The sequence below is a fragment of the Staurois parvus genome, unplaced genomic scaffold, assembly GCF_062004578.1.
Source record: "Staurois parvus isolate SC_StPar_1 unplaced genomic scaffold, SC_StPar_1.0 ptg000049l, whole genome shotgun sequence".
In the NCBI taxonomy this organism is placed as follows: domain Eukaryota; kingdom Metazoa; phylum Chordata; class Amphibia; order Anura; family Ranidae; genus Staurois; species Staurois parvus.
The window spans coordinates 1,854,492-1,879,609 of NW_028317845.1; the positions used below are offsets into that span (position 1 = coordinate 1,854,492).

The 25,118-nt window shown below is 44.1% G+C and overlaps 2 protein-coding genes across 3 annotated transcripts in view; one reads left to right on the top strand and one right to left on the bottom strand.

Moving 5' to 3' along the window:
- PPP1R7 (protein phosphatase 1 regulatory subunit 7) overlaps positions 1 to 14,600 on the bottom strand; it is a 31,669-nt gene extending 17,069 nt beyond the window's left edge. Inside the window, exons 1-3 of the mRNA XM_089665784.1 lie at positions 14,376 to 14,600; positions 10,258 to 10,356; positions 1,722 to 1,777 (exon numbers count right to left, since the gene is read on the bottom strand). Coding sequence (XP_089521910.1) covers positions 1,722 to 1,777; positions 10,258 to 10,356; positions 14,376 to 14,412 — 192 coding nt within the window. The 5' untranslated portion in view covers positions 14,413 to 14,600. The remainder of the gene's footprint in view (positions 1 to 1,721; positions 1,778 to 10,257; positions 10,357 to 14,375) is intronic.
- A 157-nt stretch (positions 14,601 to 14,757) lies between these two features.
- Positions 14,758 to 25,118, top strand: part of PASK (PAS domain containing serine/threonine kinase) — a 74,779-nt gene continuing 64,418 nt past the window's right edge. Inside the window, exon 1 of one of the 2 annotated variants that reach the window (XM_089665767.1) lies at positions 14,758 to 14,943. The gene's annotated coding sequence lies outside the window, so the exon portion shown is untranslated. Of the gene's footprint in view, positions 14,957 to 25,118 lie in introns of both variants that reach the window. The other variant, XM_089665764.1, reaches the window with a different exon arrangement.

A 25,118-nucleotide genomic window follows, 5' to 3' on the forward strand; every position in this document is an offset into this window, starting at 1 on the left:
TGGATGTAAAAAATAACGTTGCACATTGATTTTCCATAAATCCGCCCTAAGATACAGTGAAATGTTATGCATCCCATGCAATTGTAATTTTATTTTTGGAGAGATCCTCTCAGAAACTTGTCCAGTAAAGGGGTGCAGACACTGCAGCTTTCCTCATTAGAACATTCAGGTTTGCTCAGGCTGTAATAATGAACACAAAACCTCCAATGGATTGCAAAGGACATGCAGAAGCAAACAACTATTTCCTCAGAACAAAACAAGAAATCTGCTACAAAGTTTGTGAAAATCATTGCAATGCACATCACTTGGAGGATCTCCCCCCCCCCCCCCCTCCCTCCCAACTTTAAATTAAATTTACACTTTAAATCCTGCTAAAATGTTTTAAATTTGTTTTGGATAGAGCGGGGAAGGATTAGAACTTTTATTTTATTGCTGTGTGTACCTGTTGGAGATATTTATCTTCACTTCCTGTAAGAACAAGAAATCATGGGAAAAAAAACTGTCCAAAAAAGGGAAAAAACAAATTCTTAAACCCATACACACAGGCCGAATATTGTTCGAAATCAGCTGATTTAGTAGAACCCAGCTGACATTCAGCCTGTGTGTACAGGTCCTTGTCCGACAGAAGTTGGTCGTGAGATCAGCTTCTGTCAAAGAAGCATGCTGGAAGACTAGCAGGTGATCAGCGCTCACAGCCAATGACTGAGCGCTGATCATTGTGGTCTGGCAGGGCAGGGAGATGAATGTATTAATGCATAGTCAGTACAGAGACCTCTGTTTATTTTGTACATCATGCTGGGTTGAACAAAAAAAAAAAACAAAAAACAAAAAAAAAAAAAAAACTTACCGTATGTACCAGGCGTAGAGTGGGGAAGGGTTAGGACTTTGTGTTTAAATCTTTTTTACTCCTTTTAAATAGTTTACAAAATCGATAAAGAAAAAACCAAAAAAAAAAAAACCCAGATTTGTATAAACATTAAAAAAGGGTAGGACTTTTGTACAATTTTGTACTGCTCTCTATCTTCCTAACCCACAAACTAACTCACCACTCATTTCTTTTATGGGCTTCGCAGGGACCAGACAGTGCTAAACACCTGGCAAAAATTTTAACGATTCTCTGCTTTATCCACAACTAGAAATAAAAAAAAGGCAATGTATTTGTTTGTTTCTATAAAAATTACTCTTGCGCTCAGATAAGTTAATCTCTTGAATCAGGAAGAAGTCTTACCTTTACAACCATATTCAATGACCAGTTGGCATAATGTCTCTTACTATCATTTGCCATCACTCAGCCACCTGTTTCAGTTATTAGACAACTAAGGGGAAAAGGAATTCTGACAGACATGGTAGTCAGGAACCAATGGTTTACCCTATTCAATGGACAAAAGGTAAACATCTTTTTGAACTAAAGGCAGAAGATGCAGACTTCTGTTTGACCACACTCTAATGCTCTCTAGGCAATACAAAGGTCATAAATCTTCAATCAATCTTCTGACACAATCAATCACCACTCAAGGGTTTAGCATCCAGTCTCCAGACCACTTCACAGTCAGCATTTTTCAGAACACACAGAAAACAGCCACTCTGGTTCATTTTAAAATGTATTCATGTACAGCTGAGTGGAAGCAAAATCTTGATGCAATTTCTATTGATTCCCATGTCACAGGCCATAATAATAATAAATTATAATTGGAAGTGTCATGCAAGTAGCCATTTCCTACCTCAGCTTCAGGGTCCAGGTTGATGGTCTCCAGGCTTACTGGTGTCTCTGAGTCATCTAAACACAAGTATGATATAATAAAATGTAATGCCAATAGAAGACTATAGGAAAAACCAAATATTAACAGCTTCCCGTCTGCCCTATAGAAGAAATACTGCGAAAGGATGGCACGGATGAGCAAAATCACGTGTATATTTACATGATTTTGCAGTTGGGGGTAGGGGGCGAGGCTGCGCCCTGCCCGCACCGCAATTCACATCTTTGGCTATCAACCGGGTCCCGGCCGGCGATTGCCGAGTATTACCGCTGGGGGAGAGAACTGTATGTACACAATACAGTTCTCTCCCCTGTCAGCTCCTGCACACTGCTTTGTATGGCTCGCCCCAATCACACCAAGCCAGTTCCCCCAGTGTCAGAATGCCCGCTGCAGTCCCGCTATAAGTTGCTGATCGCAGCCAAGACTAGTAAAAAAAACAAACCAAAAAAAAAAATTCCAGTATATTTACCGCCATTTCGAAATTTTTACATAAACCAAAATTACACATATTGGGATTTTTTTTTTTTTTTTTTAGCAAAGACATGTAACACAATACATATTGCCTTAAATTTACGATGAAATTTGATATACATTTTATTGGACATGTTTAATAGCAAAAAGTAAAAAATATTGTTTTTTTCCACAAAATTGTCAGTCTTTTTTTGCTTATAGCACAAAAAAGAGGACCCCCCCCCCCTCAAAAAAAAAAAAAAAAAACCCACCACACACAAGCAATAAAATACCACCAAAAGAAATCTCTAATTTATGGGGACAAAAAGTCGCAAATTTCATTTGAATGCACGTTGCATGACCGCACAATTGTCAAATAAAGTAACTCAGCGCCAGAAACGCAAAAAATGGCCTGGTCAAGAATAGGGGGGGGGGGGGGGGGGGGTAAATCCTCAGGAGGGCAAGTGGTTAATATGCTTCTCAGCCTGTTTTGTTATTAAGTGATCCTTGGATATACAGCCATCAGGTAACAATTGCTTTATTCTGTCTAGACTTGCATGCCAAGGGTGGGGTTGATTGAGTTACTGCGATTTGTGTGAAATGCTGCACCCAAACAAAATTTATATATTTTTTTTTCACATAAATAGAGCTTTCTTTTGGTGGTATTTGATCACCTTTGGGTTTTTTTATTCTTTGTGATAAAAAAAAAAAAAAAAGGAGAACAATTTAGAATAAAAAATATTTTTTTTCTGGTATAAAACAAATCTAATAATATCATCAACTATATAATTTTTAACAAGCTTGAGTAGTACCCTTGTGTATGTAAACAAACTGTCCTTAAAGTGCAGCCAAAATAAACAAAAAAATCAGCACAAGGGACATAACTTACACAAAAGTTAAGTCAAACGTTCATTTGTTTACCGTTGGAAGCATTAATGGTTGTAGACGATATACTGGCCTTAACAAGGTCTTTTCATGTTGATCAAAAGGCGTTTGGTCAGCCAATCAGAAATCCCTTCAACTTTCCTTACTGGTAGTAATCTGAATACGATTGAAAGTTTTAGCTGTTGAGAAGGATCATAACCTAGCATTTATTATGGAAGCACAGGTCTAGAAAATAGCCTCTATGCTTGCCATGACAGAAAAAGGGCTAAGTATTTTGAGTGAAAGTCTGAAGGCTTCTGATCATTGTATTATTTCTCTGTATTATTACTTTGTGGATTTTGCCATCTGTTCTGGAATCCAATAAATGCTAATCTCCCTGGAGAACCAAGTTGCTACAGAGATTTATTTGGATTGGAGGAGTTCGCTAACCTGCACTCCTGTTTCCACAAAAACACTAAGGCTTCATGTACATGAGCCTACCCTGACCATGGAAAAATGCAATTCGTATTAAAACGGCGGTACCGCGATTTTGCGGTCAAAACATTCCTATCCTGAATGAGATTCTTCCGTGTTCAGGAGAGGGAGGTTTAACCTCACCTAAACGCGGCAGTTCTTAAACTCTGCTAAAAGCCTATGTGTACATGGACACAGGCTTTTATGGAGAGGAGTTTAGGAGCTTTGGCAAAAAAATAATTGCCAAAAGCTACTAAACTCGAGTTCAGGAGCTGCTCGTGTACATGAAGTCTAATAGTTATAACAATAATTATTAGCCATCATCCATTTATTTACAAGCAACACATGCACTAAAGTTGTAGTGGCACACTGTCTTCCAGACAGCTGTTAGGGACTACTAATGGTGATCCAAAATGAAACTTTCAGAAAAAATTTGGTAAAGCTTTCCATTGCTGCACCAATTCCATTCACCCTTACACCAATTAGCAACAACCTTTACAATTTGCAGCTTACAAAGAGAAGTAGGGCTTTTTTTCCTCCTATTTATACTTAACTAGGTGGATGCAACCTCGGCCCGATGCTGCATCTGTCCCCAGGCGGCTCTAAGGGTGAGCGCTGATCGGCAAGTTCTCCTCTTCACTCTGACCAGAGAGCAGGACCATCAGTCAACGATGTCTGCTCGGCCTTCCCAGTGCTTACTGGAGCGCTGGGATGTGGAGTGGAAAGGAGTGGCTGGCTCAGGCTCTCAGCGCTTCGCTGAGAGGCCGAGCCAGGTGCCACTCCAGACTGTGGGGTGGATCCCAACTCTGAAATCAGGATCTTTCCCCAGCCTGGACCGGCTAAGTGACGTCAGCCCACATCAGTCCTGTCAGCTGAAAATGGGTCACAGAAGTGCAGAACAAACTGCACTTTAAACACATTTAAACCAACTTTGGTATGCTCTTCAAGTTTCTTTTACACAACTAGTGTTGCAAACAACATGAAGGACACAGCCTTCCCTGTGTTCACTTCAAAAGTGCAGGACATATATAGATTTCTTATTTTAGGAAGATATATACGCTCACCGGCCACTTTCTTAGTTATACCTTGCTCTTATGGGCAAGGTGTTGGAAACATTCCTCTGCCCATTCTCCTGTGTCGTCCACATGACTGATGGTCACTGGATATTTTCTCTTTTTCGGGACATTCTCTGTAAACCCTAAAGGTGGTTGTGCGTGAAAATCCCAGCAGATCAGCTGTTTTTTTTAAATACACAGACCAGTCTGTCTGGCACCAACAACCATGCCATGTTCAAAGTCACTTAAAATCCCCTTTCTTTCCCATTCCGATGCTCAGTTTCAACTTCAGCAAGTCATCTTCACATCTACATGACTAAATGCATTGAGTTGCTGCCATGTGATTGACCAATTAGCAATTTGTGTTACCAAGCAATTGAACAGGTGTACCTAAATAAAGTGGCCGGTGAGTATATATCCCATCACATGATAAAAGAAAATAAATAGCACGTTTCCAGTATACAGTCAGGTCCATAAATATTGGGACATCGACACAATTCTAAAATTTTTGGCTCTATACACCACCACAATGGATTTGAAATGAAACTAACAAGATGTGCTTTAACTGCAGACTGTCAGCTTTAATTTGTCCTCGTTGGCTCTTCTCCACTTTCAAATCCCTGCTCTCTCCCCCCCCATCCCCACCCAGCACCTCACTCACCGCCCACGAGATTGCTAATCACTTCCAAAACAAGACTGACGCAATCCGTAAGGACATTGTGAGTTGACAATCTACCTCTCCACCCAGCCTCCCTCAACCGTCCCTTCCCCCGACCTCATAGCCGCACTACCCCCCACTATACCTATTGCCCCACACATCACCTCCCCAACACTCCGCTCCTTCAGCCCAACTACCCCCGGAGGAGGTCTCTAAGGTCTTCACTGAAGCCCGCCTCACCACCTGCCCCCTATCCCCTCACAGCTCCTCCAGTCACCCCCCCCCCTCCATCATTCGCTCCCTCACCCACATCTTCAATTTCTCCCTCTCCACTGGCACCTTCCCCTCCTCTCTAAAGCACGCACACATCACCCCCATACTCAAAAAACCCTCCCTTGACCCCACTAACCTTAATCTTAGACCCATCTCCTTGTTGCCCTTCACTTCCAAGCTCCTTGAGCGCCTGGCCTACAATCGCCTAAGCGCCCACCTCACTGATAACAACCTCCTTGACCCTCTACAGTCCAGTTTCCGTCCCCTGCACTCCACCGAAACTGCCCTACTTAAAATCACCAACGACCTGCTAACCGCCAAAGCCAACAGCCACTATTCTATCCTCCTGCTCCTCGACCTCTCCGCGGCCTTCGACACTGTTGACCACCCTCTCCTCCTTGCCAAAACTGCACTCCCTTGGCATCAAGGACGCTGCTCTCTCCTGGTTCTCTTCCTACCTTTCCCAACACTCCTTCAGCTTCACCTACAACACTGCCACCTCCCCCTCCCTCCCCCTCTCTCTTGGGGTCCCCCAAAGCTCTGTCCTCGGGCCCCTCCTCTTCTCCATCTATACCTCCTCCCTTGGCAAACTTATTCACTCCCACGGCTTCAATTACCACCTCTATGCCGGCGACACCCAAATTTACCTCTCCATCCCCCCACCTCACTCTCTGCCCGCATCGCCCACCTCCTAAACGACAGACTGGATGTCGCTCCATTTCCTCAAACTTAACCTTTCCAAAACCGAGCTCCTGGTCCTTCCACCGTGCCCCACCCCCATCCTTTTCATCACTACTAACGCCGCCACCATCTCTCCCACCCCACACGCCAAAATCCTGGGTGTCACCCTGGACTCCCACCTCTCCTTCCTACCCCACATCCAACTGCTATCTAGATCTTGCAGGTTCCACCTCCGCAACATCTCCAAGATACGCACATTCCTCACCCCAGACACCACCAAACAACTCGTACACTCCCTCGTCATCTCACGCCTGCACTATTGCAATTCCCTTCTCAATGGCCTACCCAAACGAACGCTATCCCCACTCCAGTCGATCCTAAACTCAGCGGCTAGACTCATCCACCTCACCAACAGCTCCACATCCGCCTCCCCCCTCTGCCAATCCCTTCATTGGCTCCCGATTGCCCAACGCATAAAATTCAAACTGCTAACACTGACCTACAAAGCCATTCACAATGCTGCCCCAAACTACATAACTGACTTGATACCCAAATACTAACCTACCCGTGCCCTCCGCTCCTCACAGGACCTCCTACTCTCTAGCTCCCTGGTCTCCTCCTCCCACGCCCGATTCCAGGACTTCCCCCATCCTCTGGAACTCCCAATCCATCAGACTGTCGCCTACCCTCCTCACCTTCAGGCGCACCCTGAAAACCCTCCTCTTCAGGGAAGCCTACCCCAACCTCACCTAACACCCAACCTCGCCTAACAACTAACCTCCTCCACTCCATCCCCCACAGCCATCTCCTCCTGTGCCACCTTCCCCTCCCTCCTAGATTGTAAGCTCGAAAGAGCAGGGCCCTCGAACCCCTCGTGTTTTGTATTGTTACTGTCTTGTCTCATGTTCTATCCCCCTTGCTACTTTTCAGCGCTGAGCATACCCTTTGGCGCTATATAAAATACTGTATAATAATAATAATAATAATAATTTACATCCAAATCAGGTGAACGGTGTAGGAATTACAACAGTTTGCATATGTGCCACCCACTTGTTAAGGGACCAAAAGCAATGGGACAGAATAATAATCATAAATCAAACTTTCACTTTTTAATACTTGGTTGCAAATCCTTTGCAGTCAATTACAGCCTGAAGTATGGAACGCATAGACATCACCAGACGCTGGGTTTCATCCCTGGTGATGCTCTGCCAGGCCTCTACTGCAACGGTCTTCAGTTCCTGCTTGTTCTTGGGGCATTTTCCCTTCAGTTTTGTCTTCAGCAAGTGAAATGCATGCTCAATCAGATTCAGGTCAGGTGATTGACTTGGCCATTGCATAACATTCCACTTCTTTCCCTTAAAAAACTCTTTGGTTGCTTTTGCAGTATGCTTTGGGTCATTGTCCATCTGCACTGTGAAGCGCCGTCCAATGAGTTCTGAAGCATTTGGCGGAATATGAGCAGATAATATTGCCCGAAACACTTCAGAATTCATCCTGCTGCTTTTGTCAGCAGTCACATCATCAATAAATACAAGAGAACCAGTTCCATTGGCAGCCATACATGCCCACGCCTTGACACTACCACCACCATGCTTCACTGAGGTGGTGGTATGCTTAGGATCATGAGCAGTTCCTTTCCTTCTCCATACTCTTCTCTTCCCATCACTCTGGTACAAGTTGATCATGGTCTCATCTGTCCATAGGATGTTGTTCCAGAACTGTGAAGGCTTTTTTAGATGTCGTTTGGCAAACTCTAATCTGGCCTTCCTGTTTTTGAGGCTCACCAATGGTTTGAATACAGAGGGTTCACCACAAGATGTACTCTGGTGAAGTCTTCTCTTGATTGTTGACTTTGACACACATACACCTACCTCCTGGAGAGAGTGTTCTTGTTCTGGCCAACTGTTGTGAAGGGTGTTTTCTTCACCAGGGAAAGAATTATTCGGTCATCCACCACAGTTGTTTTCCGTGGTCTTGCGGGTCTTTTGGTGTTGCTGAGCTCACTGGTGCGTTCCTTCTTTTTAAGAATGTTCCAAACAGTTGTTTTGGCCACGCCTAATGTTTTTGCTATCTCTCTGATGGGTTTGTTTTGTTTTTTCAGCCTAATGATGGCTTGCTCTTTGGATCTCATCTTGAGAGTTGACAGCAACAGATTCCAAATGCAAATAGCACATTTGAAATTAACTCCGGACCTTTTATCTGTTCATTGTAATTGGGATAATGAGGGAATAACACACACCTGGCCATGGAACAGCTGAGAAGCCAATTGTCCCATTACTTTTGGTCCCTTAACAAGTGGGAGGCACATATGCAAACTGTTGTAATTCCTACACCGTTCACCTGATTCGGATGTATATATCCTCAAATAACAGCTGACAGTCTGCAGTTAAAGCACATCTTGTTTGTTTCATTTCAAATCCATTGTGGTGGTGTATAGAGCCAAAAATGTTAGAATTGTGTCAATGTCCCAATATTTATGGACCTGACTGTATATGCTTACAATGCCTAAGGTACAATCCTCATAGTAGAAGGGCAGTATACCAACTGGAAACCTATCCCACCTCTACCTTAAAACTGTACTTTTACTTTGTCCATCAGCTCATCCCTTGTAATTAATGCCTTTTGTATCAATTCCCTCTCTTGCTTTAGATTATAAGCTCTCACAGGCAGGGCCCCCTGAACCCTCTTGTATTTTAACTGTACTATCTCCCTTTAATTTGTGAAGCGCTGTGTAAACCGATAACATTATATAAAGCTTGGATAATGGATGATGATGATAAATATAGCTTCAGCAAACACCTGCCCCTGCCCACACTGTCCCTTTTCTAGTTAGATAATGGAAAGTGCCTGTAAGCTTTACAAACAACATTCACGGAAATATTTATTAAAAATGGAAGTAAATGGGTTTCCAATGAGATATAAAATTTGGCAGAAGACCCGTCTACCTCCTAGATAGGTGTGGTAATAAACTATACATTGCTCAACACCAGAACTCACTCTGGGCTGTGCGGAGGTTGCTGCCCGATTTCCTAGTGACCTCAACAGTGCATTTCAGGGGCAGGACCTCATTTGTCAAGGCTTTAAAAAAAAGGGAGACAGCTCCCAAAATACATTATTCTTGTCACCAGTAAGTCAAGCAGTGACATCAGCACAGCCCAGTCTGAGCACTGGGGTGGAGTAATGTACAGGGTTTTGAATCACCACACCTGCTCAGCTTGATGGCTATACAGGAGGTGGAAGAGGCGATAGACTGCTCTCCCACAGCATTACCGCTGGCCCCGGTACTGGCTCACACATCACATGATCTGGTCATGTACACTGAACTCTTTTTCTGACGGTGTGTGTGACAGACCCAACCGGGACAAGGGCTTTTGGGGGGGGAATGCAGGCTAGCCTCTTGCCTACTGGCTATGGAGCCTGGCATCTGAGTGGGCATCTTCAAGACCGGGTCTTCCCGAAACACACAGACTGAGAATTGGAAGACCAGAATACAGATTTGGGGTCTCTGACCAAAGCAGCATTGACTGCTTCAACCCCCCACCTAGACTCCCCTGGCTAGTCCTCCTGGAGGTTCCTACATGATGGGATTAGTCTTGTATCAACATCCTACCTCGTTACCTAATCAGTGTGGGATATTTATCCCAATATGTAATATTTGTTTGCATTGTTCATGTAGGTACTGCTCCTATTTTTGCAGTGTATAAAAACCTGTATTTCTGTTCAATAAAGAGTTCCAGTTGCACGTAAGCTAGTGTAGTCTAGTTCTTGGGTGCAATGCCCAGCTATAATATCTTGGTCCTGTGTCTCAGCGGCGAGGAAGTAGTTCTCTGATGGAAGTACCCAGGTGGGCTGCCAGGCGATCCATCACGATGTCACTGCATTTATTGAAGTTTCTTTATTTCTCTTTTCATTAAAGGTTTTTTTTTGTTGCACAAGTTCGATATATTTTCTTTTCACATTGTTTTACAGAATTTCTTTATTCCTGTCTCTAGACTACTTAATTCTATACTTATCAGGCACTGAATCAGGTAGCAAAATATTTCACCTGCTGCCTCTTCGCCATTCTGCACTTCTCCATCTTGAACAGCTTGCTTCTCCTTTATGTCATCATCTGCAGATTCATCGGACTCTCTACGTTTATCCACTATTCCAATTAGGAAAAAATACCATTGTAAACAAAAAAATGTAACAGAGTGACAGCAATTACCCCCTTCATGCTGTTGTATATCATTAACAAGCCAGCAGAACACTATTTTCTATTTGAACTTGTAAATAAAAAAAAACTGTATATAAACAACTGATCAGCTTTACTGATCACAATGTTCTCAGGTTGGCATAACAATGAACATATTTGGATCTTGCCAGACCATAATGATCTCAGGTAGACATAATACGGAATACACACTGCTCAAAAAACAAATAAAGGAACACTTTGAAAACACATCAGATCTCAATGAGGAAAAATATCATGCTGGATATCTATACTGATACGGACTGGGTAATGTGTAAAGAACGTAAGGATGCCCCATCATTTGATGGAAATTATCAACCTACAGAGGACTGAATTCAAAGACACCCCGAAAATCACAGTGAAAAAATGATGCAGCAGACTGCAGATGCTGAAATTTAATTGCAACTCAGAATGGTACTCAGTAGTCTGTATGGCCCACACATGCTTGTATGCATGCCTGACAATGTTGGGGCATGCTCCTAATGAGACGATGGATGGTGTCCTGGGGTATTTCCTCCCAGATCTGGACCAGGGAATCACCAAACTCCTGGACAGTCTGAAGTGCAACCTGGTGGGATTGGATGGACTAAAACATGATATCCCAGAGGCGTTCTATTGGATTTAAGTTAGGCAAGCACGGGGGCCATTCAGTAGTATCAATTCCTTCATCCTCCAGGAACTGCCTGCATACTCTCGCCACATGAGGCTGGGCATTGTTGTGCACCAGGAGGAACCCAGGACCCACTGCACCAGCGCAGGGTCTGACATTGGGTCCAAGGATTTCATCCCGATACCTTATGGCAGTCACGATGCCATTGACTAGCCTGTAGGGGTGTGTGTGTCCCTCCATGGATATGCCTCCCCAGACCATCACTGACCCACCACCAAAATTGTCATGCTGAACGATGTAACAGGCAGCATAATGTTCTCCACGGCTTCTCCGGACCCTTTCACGTCTGTCACATGTGCTCAGGGTGAACCTGCTCTCATCTGTGAAAAGCACAGACCAGTGACAGACCTGCCAATTCTGGTGTTCAATGGCAAATACCAATCGGGCTCTATGGTGCCAGGCAGTGAGCACAGGGCCCACTAGAGGACGTGGGGCCTCAGGCCACCCTCCTGAAGTCTGTTTCTGATTGGTCAGACATTCACACCAGTGGCCTGCTGGAGGTCATTTTGTAGGGCTCTGATAGTGCTCATCCTGTTCCTCCTTACACAAAGGAGCAGATACTGGTCCTGCTGATGGGTTAAGGACATTCTAGGGCCCAGTCCAGCTCCCCTAGAGTAACTGCCTGTCTCTTGGTATCTCCTCCATGCTCTTGAGACTGTGCTGGGAGACACAGCAAACCTTCTGGCAATGGCACGTATTGATGTGCCATCATGGAGGAGTGGACTATCTGTGAAACCTCTGTAAGGTCCAGGTATCTCTACCAGCTGTGACACTGACCCTAGCCAAATGCAAAACTAGTGAAAAACAGTCAGAAAAGATGAGTAGGGAAAAAACGTCAGTGGCCTCCACCTGTAAAACCATTCCTGTTTTGGGGGCCATCTCATTGTTGCCCATCTAGTGCACCTGTTAATTTCATTAATACCAAAGCAGCTGAAACTGATTAACAACCCCCTTTGCTACTTAACTGACCAGATCAATATCCCAGGAGTTTAAATGACTTGATGCTATACTCTGATTAAAAAGAGTTCCTTTAATTTTTTTGAGCAGTGTATTTAGATTTTATCAGATCACAGACAATTGGCTAAAGTACAACTAAGGACAAAACGTTTATGTTTTGGATAGAGAGAAGATGGATTAGAACAATGGTCAGTTTGCATTGCCGTCTATGCCCGTTAGGGAGATTCACCCTCTCCATTTGTCCCATTTACCATTATCATTGAAAGTGAAAGCAAAAGACGACCCCAAATTTTGGGCTGTACCCAGAAATGTAATAGAGGGGAAATTTTCCAATGGGGACACTAGGTCTGGTGACCTGGGGGTCCCCAAGGGATTCCCCTAAATTGGAGAATTCCCCTCAGTTCCTGTTTTTGCTATGGGACAGGGAGTGAAGGGAAATCACGCACGCTCCCAGCATGTGTCGGCGTCCCATGGTAAGGTCCCAATTTTTCCTTGTGATCGAAACCTTTCCGATCATTTGACTGCCGTGGCAGCCAATCATAGCGGTCACATGACCCTAAACCCCGCCCACCTCCCAGTGTCTGAAACCCTTAGCGCCGGTGTAAAGGGGTTAAGATCTCCTCTAAATCTGATGCATTTAATTTTTTTTCCTGAAAAGATTTCTGTATATCTTCCTTAACACCCCAGTCTATCTTCCATTGAAGTTGTTTAAATCCTCTCATATTGCCCTTTATCTGGCCTCCAAGGACCCCTAGGCTCTCCTTAGCTGTTCACCACCCTATTTCCAAGTGTGCGGTCTCAATGGCTGCTCTACAACTATTATTGGGCTTTACAATTAGTTTACATGAATTAATGGATCTCATCAGATGATATTACCCTCAGGTAAGCATGACAAGGAGTCTGTTAGAAGAGAAGTAGGGGTTTTTTTGCCCAATTTTATCTACCTAGTTGGATGCAGCATTGGACCGTTGCTGCATCTGGCCCCCGCCAGCTCCAAGGGTGAGAACTCAGCGCCCACTGATTGCCGAGTTCTCCCCTCCACTCTGAGCGGAGAGGACTGTTAGTCACCGAGGCCTGCTCTGCATTGCTCTGGGCAATGTTCTGCTGGGAGACCTTGGGTTCTGTCATTCATGTGGACATTACTTGACATTTACCACCTACCTACACATAGTTGGTGACCAAGTACACCCCTTCATTGAAACGGTATTCCATGATGGCAGTGGCCTCTTTCAGCAGGACAATGCACCCTGACACACTGCAAAAATAGCTCAAGAATGGTTTGAGGAACACAATGAGTTTGAGGTGTTGACTTGGCCTCCAACTTCTCCAGATCTCCATCCAATCAAGCATCTCTGGGATATGCTGGACAAACAAGTCCAATCCATGGATGCCCCACCTCACAACTTACAGGACTTGAAGAATCTGCTGCTGACGACTTGGTTCCAGATACCACAGCATACCTTCAGAGGTCTAATGACAGCCATAGCTTGACAAGTCAGGGCTGCTTTGGCAGCAACAGGGAGACCTTTTCCATATTAGATGGGTGGTCATAAAGATATGGCTGATCAGCAGTTTTGGATCTTATCAGACCTTAATGATCTCAGGCAAGCAAAGCAAGGAATAGGTTTTGATTTGATCAGATGACAGACCCTTGGTAAGATTTCCTGTAAATCTCATGGGAAGAACGAGTCTACCATTTTGTCTGCTTAGCTTTATGGATATCTTCCTATTGTACATTGAAGTCATTTCAATCCTTCATTTCTCTCATATTGGCCCCCTAGGCTCTCCACATCCCTATTTGTGAGTGTGGTCTCTCCATGGCTGATCTACAACCCTATGATTGGGCTTTCCAATCTATGTAAGTGAAGAGATGGATGGATGGATGGATCTTATTACATCATAACCATGTCAAGTAGGCATAACAAGGGCCATTTTGATCTTAGAAGTGCTGCCAGCAGCCAACCACAAGTCAGCTTTCATGTCTGTGACCACAGTAAGCTGACAGCAGACAGGCTGCTCTAGGTGACACCACCAGTGTTGTAGATTCATCCTTACTGGGACCTCCAGAGGGTCTGGTTTAGGTTTGCCTGTGTCCTGCCTTGAGATGTGGAACTACAGATACCAGCATGTCATGGAGTGTCACCGCTGCCTGTTGTCACACCTAGCAGAGCAGGGAATGCTGGGACTTCTAGTTCTGCACTCTCCCCGGAGCCACTCATTGTACTAGTCAGGTCCCAGCCGTTCTTCACACACAGCACCCCTGCCTGCCCCCCTTCCATGGCCGTCCGGCCTCCCTCCATCCTACCTTCCATGTCCTGCACCTCTCCCCCGCCATACGCCATTGTATTGCTGCTCTCCTAGTTCCGGAAGCCTCTGCCTTCACCAATCACAGGTCACCTCCCAACAGCCAATAGAAGAGCATGCTGGGGATGTCTTGTACGCATGCACGAGCAGCCTGGCTGCTGGGAATTGTAGTGTTCTAAAGACAAAGCGAGCGGAGAAGATTGTATATACACAGCCCGTGGGGCCCGCACTGTGGGGAAGACACGCGGCTTCTAATACATTGGAGTCCAGTATTCGCGGCTGGGACAGATTTTCATCATAGCGCGGCTGTGGGCCGCCTCTCCTACACGAAGGGCTGGCCTCTGTAAACAAATGTCTTACTCGCGTCCCTAGCAACCACTGGCCCGCTCTTTTCTGCTACCATGGGGGCGTATCTCTCCGCCTGGCAACATTTTCTGCTCACTCATTGGCCAAGGGACCCTCTGTTCATTTGACAGCACCACCTGATTGGGCGGCTCGTTCAAACCTGGCAGTTCCGCCTTTTCCGCCGCAGAGCGCGCTGTCTGTCTGTGGGAAGGATGACATAAGAGGTGTGATGGTACTGTGAGTAATGAGGTGTGCGGGTTGGTGTTGTGTGGAGGGTGGGCAGCACCTGTCACCTGTGCCGGGGGGTCTCTAGTCTGTCCTAGGGGTGGTCGGTCCACACAACCGGCCTTGTTTACATCGTACAGTGCCCTGAGGCTGGTGAGCTCTTTGTGTGAGATCATACAGGAGGATCGCAACTGCTGGATGTTGAGCAGCGATGGAGATGAGGGCTGAGAGTTGGCAGCTCTCCCCAATTCACAATCACTGCAGACGTGGTCCTGGAAATAGTCCCTGATATCGATCAACTCCACAATAAATTCTCTAATTTATCGTTTCTGTATGCCAGTAGTTGGTGTCTGGACACCCTCCCTGCTTCTATTGTCTGGGGATTGGAGGGTGGTGTGTTCGTTGAAGGAGGGTGGTGTGTTCGTTGAAGGAGGGTGGTGTGTTCGTTGAAGGAGGGTGGTGTGTTCCTTGAAGGAGGGTGGTGTGTTCCTTGAAGGGGGGTGGTGTGTATTGCACTCATTGTCAGTGGCACTGCGGAGAGGATACAACTTCTATGCTGCTGTCAGGTCTCATTCACACCAAGGCATGACAGTTTTTCTGGACACATTCTGCAAGGGCACAACAAAATCAATTGTCCTCTATGTGTCCTGTTCACACAACACTACTATCACATGCAGATCTTTTTCTGTGCAGGAATCTGCAACCGGTATGCATTTTTGTACATGGAAAAACACTGACCTGACATCAACACTGGTATGAACAGGGCATATAACTAACGCATGTGAAAACTGATGTCAGTGTGCATAAAAACTCACAGTAACTCATATCTCTGGAATCTGTGTGGTTTTCCCATCAGTTTTCATGCACACGTGGTGTGAATGAGTCCTAACTGTCATTGTCAGTGGGCAGATTTTTTTTTTCTGAGAAAAATGACAGTTGGTATTGAAGACCAAAAATAGGTTTAACCATTTGCCTACCCCCTTATACCGCCTTCCTGTCCAGGCCAATTTTCAGCACTCTCACACTTTGAATGACAATTGTGCGGTCATGGAACACTGTACCCATATGAAATTTTTATCATTTTTTCACACAAATAGAGCTTTCTTTTGGTGGTCTTTAATCACTGCTGGGTGTTTTATTTTTTGCACTATAAACAAAAAAAGCAAAATAAAAAAGTTTTTCTTTGTTTCTATTATAAAATTTTACAGACAGGTATTTTTTCTCCTTCACTGATGTACGTTCATGAGGCTGCACTTATAGGTAGCACTGATGGGCACTAATGAGGTGGCACTGATATGCACTGATGGGGGGCACTGTGGGTGGCACTGATCATCAGTGACCTGATGATCAGTACCGATTCGTCCTCTGACAATTGCCAGTTATCGGCAGTACTTTCCAAGCCACCGTGAAATGGCAAACCCGGGGCAGCGGACATGGCACCAGTTTAAAATGGATCATAGACAGGGATTAAAAGATGAAAGAGCTGAGTACTTCGTAAGTGATTAAAGCTCCATTCACACAGGCATATGTGTATTTTCTGCATGAACGCAGGTTCTTGGTGGCAGATGATCCTGCAGAAAAAACACATCTAAAGTACTCACGTTTAGATGCGTACAGCGCTTATTCCTATTCGTATCTACTTTCATTCAAATGAATGGCTACAAATGTATGCATCTCTGCGTTTAGGCGCATTCACTTGTAAAATCTCAGCGGTGTCCTGCTTTTTTTTTTTTTCGCAGCTAAATGCAACAAACAGTGTTGCAGGCAGCCACAGCTGTGTTTAGGGGCTCGCTGATTAATATAGTGCTGTCTTTAAATGTGCACAAAGTTATGTGCGGTGCACATCTAAACGCAACATTTTTTTCTCCCCCTGTAAATAAGTCTAAGGCACTTTTCACTTGAAGTCTCGATCAGGTCAGCCTGACAGGTTTTCAGGCAGACCTGATTGGACCCTCCATTCACCTCTATGGACCGGCGGGTGTAAATGGACTTGTGTCCGTTTACACCCGTCTACTTCCAATCTGATCAGGTCTGCAAATAAAAAAAACAGAAGGGCATCCGCTCCCCTCTGTCTAGGTAGATCTGATCGGAGGGCAGTTGGAGCCTGTTTTGTATTGGCGACCATTGTCCCCAGCAAAGCAAAAGATGGGAAACCACACATTTTTATAGCTGTCTCCAGTAAGTCCAATAAGGACACCTGTTCTGGTGACAGCTATCGAAGATTTATTTTATTTATTACAAGTACTTATATAGCTTTGTGAATTTACTCAGCACTTTACAAATAAATTGTATATTCACATCAGTCAAGATGGGAATTTCCCTCACTTCCAAGATACCTCTAACTTCCTGCTGTGTCTCTGGGAGAGGAAATGAAGGGAAATCTCCCTAACAGGAAACAGACAAAAAAGATAGGCAAAAACAAAACCTGGTAGGGTTTTAATGCTTCCCTAATCTTACAGAACAAAAACAAATTGGCTATATGCACACTTTAATCAGGCAGTAGGAAATATTTATTTGGGAAATCCATTTTGGGAGGGGGTAAAATGCTGAGGCTGTGATCTAAGATACTCTGTTTCTAGTGGTGCACCGAAATGAAAATTCTGGACCGAAACCAAAAATTCAAGATGCACTTGGCTGAAAACCAAAACTAAAATGGACAGTTTTTTTAAAGAATATATTTTTTATATATAATTTTATTTTTAAATATTATTTTAACCAATTAACTTTTTCATTAATATCATGAAGTTAAATTAAAATGAAAAAATATGAAAAAAAAATACAATCCAGTAAAGTAAAAAAAAACTTTTATTGAAAGTAACGCACAAAAATTGGACAGAAAATAACATGAAATATATATATAAAATTAAAAAAACTTAAATAGAGGCATTTTTGCATTGAAGTCAGTGGGAGGCGTTTTTTGCATTGAAGTCAGTGGGGGGTGTTTTTTTGCATTGAAGTCAGTGGGGGGTGTTTTTTTGAATTGAAGTCAGTGGGGGGCGTTTTTTTGCATTGAAGTCAGTGGGGGGCGGTTTTTTGCATTGAAGTCAGTGGGGGGCGTTTTTTTGCATTGAAGTCAGTGGGGGGCGTTTTTTGCATTGAAGGCAGTGGGGGGTGTTTTTTGGGTTGAAGTCAGTGGGGGGCGTGTTTGCCTTGAAGTCAATGGGGGGCGTATTTGCGTTGAAGTCAGTGGGGAGCCTTTTTGCATTGAAGTCAGTGGAACGTGATTTTGCATTGAAGTTAGTTATCATTGTGTGCACATTTTTTTCCTTCTCTATCAGTAAAACGCTGATAACCCCATTTTCAGCTGATAATTTTCGGTAGCCAATATATCTGTGCATCACTACCTGCTTCATCAGTAAATTGTTTTATTAGCAACTGTATTTGATACAATCCAAATTGTACAGTTAACTTCTATTTAGAAGACTATCATGTGACTATTGTCATTTTTATCCATACATATAAAATTTGAGAACGATTAAGTATTCCTACTGTATTCTATTATCCTGTGATTTCTGCCTGAATACAGAGAGGTCTGTCAACAACAGCATGACACATAACCCAATGACAGCTGTGAATACATGTGACTGGGATGCTGTTATCTCAGTCTGAGCATCACACTTGACTCATCAACTTGACTGTGTAGGAAGATAGTGAAGCTTTAATACTGTCAGATCCATTTACTTTCTATATAGTCATGACTGCTGTTATTGTGCATTTGCTTATTAGTGGAACAGTTCTAATTACTCACAACACATATTTTATCCTTTGAGGCACATTTACAGTCTTATCTTATGCTGTTTCATTGGCTTCATTTGCATTTGAAGCAAACTTTAGCTTCCTATAGACTTCTATAGGAAACCATTTCACCTTTTTAATTTTTTTATTTTATTTATAAAATTCCATGATTTCTTTTCCCTCAATTTCTTCATCAAATATTTCCCTGGTTTGTTCCATCATCAATATCTTTTGCTTTGAAACCCCATTAAAAATCTTCCTTGTTTCCTGTTCAATAAGTTCCTTTAACTCCTCTCTTTTTAATATTCCAATACCACCTCTATGCTGATGACACCCAGATCTTTCTTTCCACTCCCCAGCTCACCCCCTCAATCTCCTCACGTATCACAAATCTACTAAGTGACATATCAGCATGGATGTCACATCACTACCTTGAAGTCAATCTTTCAAAAACTGAGCTTGTAATATTTCCTCCTCCCTGATCCCCCACTCATGACTTTACCATTAAGGTCAACAGCACAACCATTGGTCCTTCCCCTCATGCCAGGTGCTAGGTGTAATCCTAGACTTTGACCTCTCCTTTGGGCCCCACATCCAATCACTGGCTAAATCCTGCCACCTCAACCTCCGGAACATTTCCAAAATCCGCCCCTTCCTGACTAATGACACCACAAAACAACTTATCCACGCCTTGATTATATCCCGCCTCGATTACTGCAACTCCCTCCTCACTGGTCTACCGTTACACAGGCTATCCCCCCTTCAGTCTATTATGAATGCTGCTGCTAGACCCATACACCTTACCAACCGATCAACGACTGCTGCCCCTCTCTGCCAATCCCTTCACTGGCTTCCACTAACCCAACGTATAAAATTCAAAATACTAACCACAGCTTACAAAGCCATCCACAACACTGCCCCTAGCTACATCGCCAACCTCATCCACAGATACCGCCCAAATCGCCCACTCCGCTCCTCCCATGATATCCTCCTCTAGCTCCCTCATCACCTCCTCCCACGCTCGCCTCCAGGACTTCTCCAGAGCCTCTCCCATCCTCTGGAACTCCCTACCACAGCATGTCCGGTCAGTCCCCACCCTCTCTGCCTTTAGACGACCTTTGAAAACTCACTTCTTCAGGGAAGTCTACCCAACCTCCACCTAAGAACTGTACTTGAATCACCTCCACCAGATAATCCCCTGCAGCTATCACCTTTTGTATCACCTCCCCCTTCCTTTAGATTGTAAGCTCCATGAGCAGGGCCCTCACATTCCTTCTGTACTGAAATGTATTGTAATTGTACTGTCTCCCTTATATTGTAAAGCGCTGCGCAAACTGTTGGCGCTATATAAATCCTGTATAATAATAATAATATTGTCTCTTGTTGTAATTCTGTGGTTATTTTCTTTTATGCAATTCCAGCTGATATAGTTCTACTGTAATTATCCTAATTCTTTTTCCCGTTCTTTCTTGTCCCCGTTCTTTCTTTTTCTCCGCCCCTATTGCCATCATTATGCTCCTAATATAGACTTTATGTGCTTCCCATATCGTGGTGATAGAGACCTCCTCGGACTCATTTAACTTAAAGTACTGATCTGTTTCCTGCTTTACTCTTGCTTCTACTTCAGGATTTTGTAATATAGACTCACTTAATCGCCACATCTTTATTTTATTCTGTTCCCTTCCAAACTGTAGTCTCATTGTGACAGGGGCATGGTCCAATGTAGATATTACGTCTATCTTAGTTTTCATCAAGGACTCTAAGAGTATGTTAAATCAATATTTTATCTAATCTTGAATACATCCTATGCGCCGCAGAGAAGGTCTAGTCTCTCCTTTGGGTGGTTGACCCTCCAAACATCCATCAGTTGGCAGTGATATAACTTTTTTTAATGTTCTTTAAACTCCTATCTCCCTCTCTCCGGGCGCACAGTGAAGAATCCATCCCTGGGTCCATGCAAAAATTAAAATCACCTGCCAAAATCATACTATCCCTTTTGAAATACATTAGTTTTACTAATATTTCATTCAGATGTATCACTGAGTTTTTATTAGGGCTATAAATATTTGTTAGTGTACACTCTCTTCCCTGCAATTTTCCTCTAAAAAATAAGTATCGGCCTTCTGGATATGCCAGCTTTTCATCTAGAGCGAAATTTTATATTTTTTCCGAATCCTATCGCCACACCCTTTGCCCATCTAATTGGAGAATCTAGTACCAGGTTGGGAAGTATCTAGAGTACAGCTTAATATTTGAGTCCTGGGATATATGTGTCTCTTGAAGAAACACCACATCCATAGATCGTTGATGTATTTCCCTTAACACCTTATGTGTTTTTGTTGTATTTAATCCTTTTACATTATGTCATAAAGTTAACCATATTTCTTCATCCTGTTTAACTGCTTTCCTCTATACAGTAATATCTCGGTTTACAAATGCCTCGGTTAACGTAATTTTCAGTTTACGAATGAAAATCCATTGAAAATAATTTTTTATGAATTTTTTTTGCAATACGAAGTGTATGTCAGTGCCGATTTTTAAATGCAATTGCCGGCTTATTTTTTTTTATCTTCACTATAGCTCACAGAATTAGCTTTCACTTTCCCCAGAGGTAACGTAAACTTTGTTTCTTTTTAAGAAACTAAAAGGAAACATTGTTTCTCTCAACTCGGGGAAATAAACTAAAAGAAAACTCTTTTCTTTAGCTGGGGGGAAGCAGCTGAATTTCTGAGCTATAGTGAAGTAAAAAAAAAAAAAGCAGTAGTTATATTTAAAAACCGGCACCATAATAAATTAAAAAATGGCGTGGGGTTCCACCTCCCATCCATACCAAGTCCTTCCGGTCTGGTATGGATTTTGAGGGGAACGCCCACGCCAAAATAAAAAAAAATTCTCCCCTTTTCCCCCCAAAGCACCTTGTCCCCATGTTGATGGGGACAAGGGCCTCTTTCCCACAACCCTGGCTGGTGGTTGTGGGGGTCTGCGGGCAGGGGGCTTATCGGAATCTGGAAGCCCCCTTTAACAAGGGGGCCCCCAGATCCTGCCCCCCCATGTGAATGAATATGGGGTACATGGTACCCTTACTCATTCACAAAATACAAAAAGTGTAGTGTGAAAAAAGACGGGACACAGTCTTTGACAAGTCCTTTATTAAAAGAAAAAACTAGAAGATTGTCCCCCGCAGTAGATCCAACGTCAAGCACAATGCCCGCCGTCACCCCACACTCATTCACATAAGGGGGGGGCTTGTTAAAGGGGGCTTCCAGATTCTGATAAGCCCCCCCACAACCACCAGCCAGAGTTGTGGGGAAGAGGTCCTTGTCCCTATTAACATGGGGACAAGGTGCTTCGGGGGAGGGAAGCCCTCCTGCCCCAAAGCACCCCCGCCACCCATGTTGAGAGCATGTGGCCTGGTATGGTTCAGGAGGGGGGGGTGGATATGGGTCTGGTATGGGTTTTGGGGGGGACCCCCACGCTATTTTTTTAAAAAAGTTTGGCGTGGGAGTTCCCCTCAAAATCCATACCAGACCCAACTGAATTCTTTTACATTCAGTTGTCATTGGGGAACCCCGCTGACAGCTGAAACATTAACACATGGTTGTCGCAACTAAAATACTGCATGACTTGATAAAATAACTCGTGGTATTTTAGTAGAGTTTACTTTTTTCTGACCTTCGGAATGGATTAATTGGTTTTCAATGCGTTCCTATGGGAAACGGCTTTTCTGTTTACAAATTCTCTGTTTTCCTGATCCTCTAGTTTATAGGACAACAGTCTGTGTTCATTTTTCATTACCTCTACTTGTTCTTCTAGTTTATTAATTACTTGTGCTTGTTTCTGCACTATCACTTCTTTTTCTTACTACTCATGATAGAACTTGTCCCATTTCTCGGTGTAAATCGCCATTTCGCTTTTTATGAAGTTTTCTAATTTTACGAACATATCTGCGATTTCTGCTTTTGTGGGCATTTGTAGCTTTACTTCTTGCTCCTCCATACTTTTTTTTCCTTTTTCACTTTCAGATTTTGACATTTGTTGATCATTTCTGTTGGTTACCTCCCCTGACCTGTGTAATTTTCCTTTCCGTGTCTTTCTTGGGTTAGATCCTCTGGGCTTTTCTCCTGTAAAGGCATGTACATTTTTTTCGTACTTGTATTTAAGTTCGATTGAGGGGTTTTCACTCCCCCTCTCTTAACAGATCTACTCTTTGTAGTTCTCAGAATTCTCAGGGTGAACAGGGTTTTGGTGCTAAATTCAGGTTCTCTTTTCAGCTTCGATCCTGAGTACGCTGTCCCATCCACTTCTTCTGGGGTCCCCAAACACTAGCACTGCATCCTCGGTTTCCCCGGCCTCCACTATAGCGTACAGGTATTCAAACAGTCAATATTGGGGATTTATCGCCTCCCGTGGCCGCTCACCCATCTCTGTGTGTTATTCACCTTGTCTGTTCATTGGTTGCTGGGTCGTCTTTGTGTGAGGGGGCTCCCAGGGGCGCCAGTCTCCTCTGGTCTCCTCCTTGTATCCTGTGTCTGGCTCTGTAGTGCAGTCCCCTGTGCCACTTTTTGCAGCTGTCACTGGCCCAGACTCCGCTTCACACCAGGGGATCTGCTGCGATGTTCAGGGGCTGAGCCGATGGTCCATTTAGGGATAGTGCAGGGAGGATTTGTGCTGCTCCCTCCGGCGTTTGGGTCCCAGTTCTCTGCCCGAGCACCTGACCTCCTCTGTTTCCTCCACCAGTAACCTCTGGCCACCGTACAACTCCCTGCTCAGCTCTGCCCCTTGGTTTGCCATCCGCACCAGGCTCCCCCACGTCTGAGCCTCCCAACAACTACTCAGGTAGGGGGGGGGGTGTGCATCGATCTTTCGGCAGGTTTGGGAGCTCCTAATCCATGCCGCTGTGGAGCGCCATGATCACTTGGCCAAACCTCATGTGGCCTTCAGATTAGCACAACAACAGTGAATACAGAGCTTCATGGAATGGGTTTCCATGGCCGGGCAGCTACTTCCAAGCCTTACATCACCAAGTACAATGAAAAGCATTGGATGCAGTGGTGTAAAGCACACAGCCGGTGGACTCTAGAGCAATGGAGACGTGTTCTCTGGAGTGATGAATCGTGCTTCTCTGGCAATGCAATGGACATGTCTGGGTTTGGCTGTTGCCAGGAGAATGGTACTTGCCTGACTGCTTTGTGCCAAGTGTAAGGTTTTGTGGAGGGAGAGATTATGGTGTGGGGTACTTTTTTCAGGGATTGGGCTTAGCCCCTTAGTTCCAGTGAAGGGACCTCTTAAGGCGTCCGCATACCTAGACATTTTGAACAATTTCATGCTCCCAAGTTTGTGGGAATAGTTTGGGGATAAGTCCCTTGCTGTTCCAATATGACTGCGCACCAGTGCACAAAGCAGGGTCCGTAAAGACATGGATGAGTGAGTTACGGGTGGAGGAACTTGACTGGCCTGACCTCAACCCAATAGAACACCTTTGGGATGAATTAGGGCAAAGACTGCGAGCCAGGCCTTCTCGTCCAACATCAGTCCCTGACCTCACAAATGCACTTCTGGAAGAATGGTCAAACATTCCCATAGACACACTCCTAAACCTTGTGGACAGCCTTCCCAGAAGATTTGAAGCTGTTATAGCTGTGTAAAGGCAGGCATCGCAATACTTTTGGCAATATAGTGTAGGTAAAAGATCCCCAAACTGCTGCTGCTCGGGCCAGATACATCCCTGTTCTTGCAGTTAGCTGGTCTTTGGGGCACTATTCTTCTCATTGACATGAAAAACGGGATTCAACTGTTTTCACTCACACCAATGATGAGGCACAATTCCACAAACACCAACAAAGGGGCACTAGTCCCCTCACTGAGCACAAGACTTAAAGCGGAAATTCAGTCAAAATTTAGCTAAGGCTTAATCTACTATCATCCCCATTTTAAGCTTATTCTATTTAACTCTGTAAAGAAAACATGCTTATACTTACCTAATTTTGCAGCTGCTGCGGTGCAGTGATCTCTCCATTGGTGGCTTCAGTGTAGAAGAGAGATCGCTGACAACAGCTCCAAATGCCTGTGCAGTGACGTCACTCATTGACTTACTATGGGGCATCCGTTATCAGTGGCCCCTCCTCTACACTGAAGCCAGTCTGGGACCTGATCATGTGACCCGGACTGGAGCGACTTCAAAATAGGTAAGTATTAGCATCTGTTCTTTCACCGTAGATAGAGTAGCCTTCGAATGGGGGTGGGAGTAGGTTTAGCCTTAAGTTGGCTGTACATTATACAATATTCTTGTTCAATTACCTTTAGATTTACCTTCAAGTATGTAGTACAAGGGCCTGACTGATTACATACAAATTGAAAGTGTTTAGGTTTGATCTCATATTGTATAGTTTTGGTAAAGGAAAATTGCATACTGTATGGCCAGCCTTTGCTAGATTTTGAC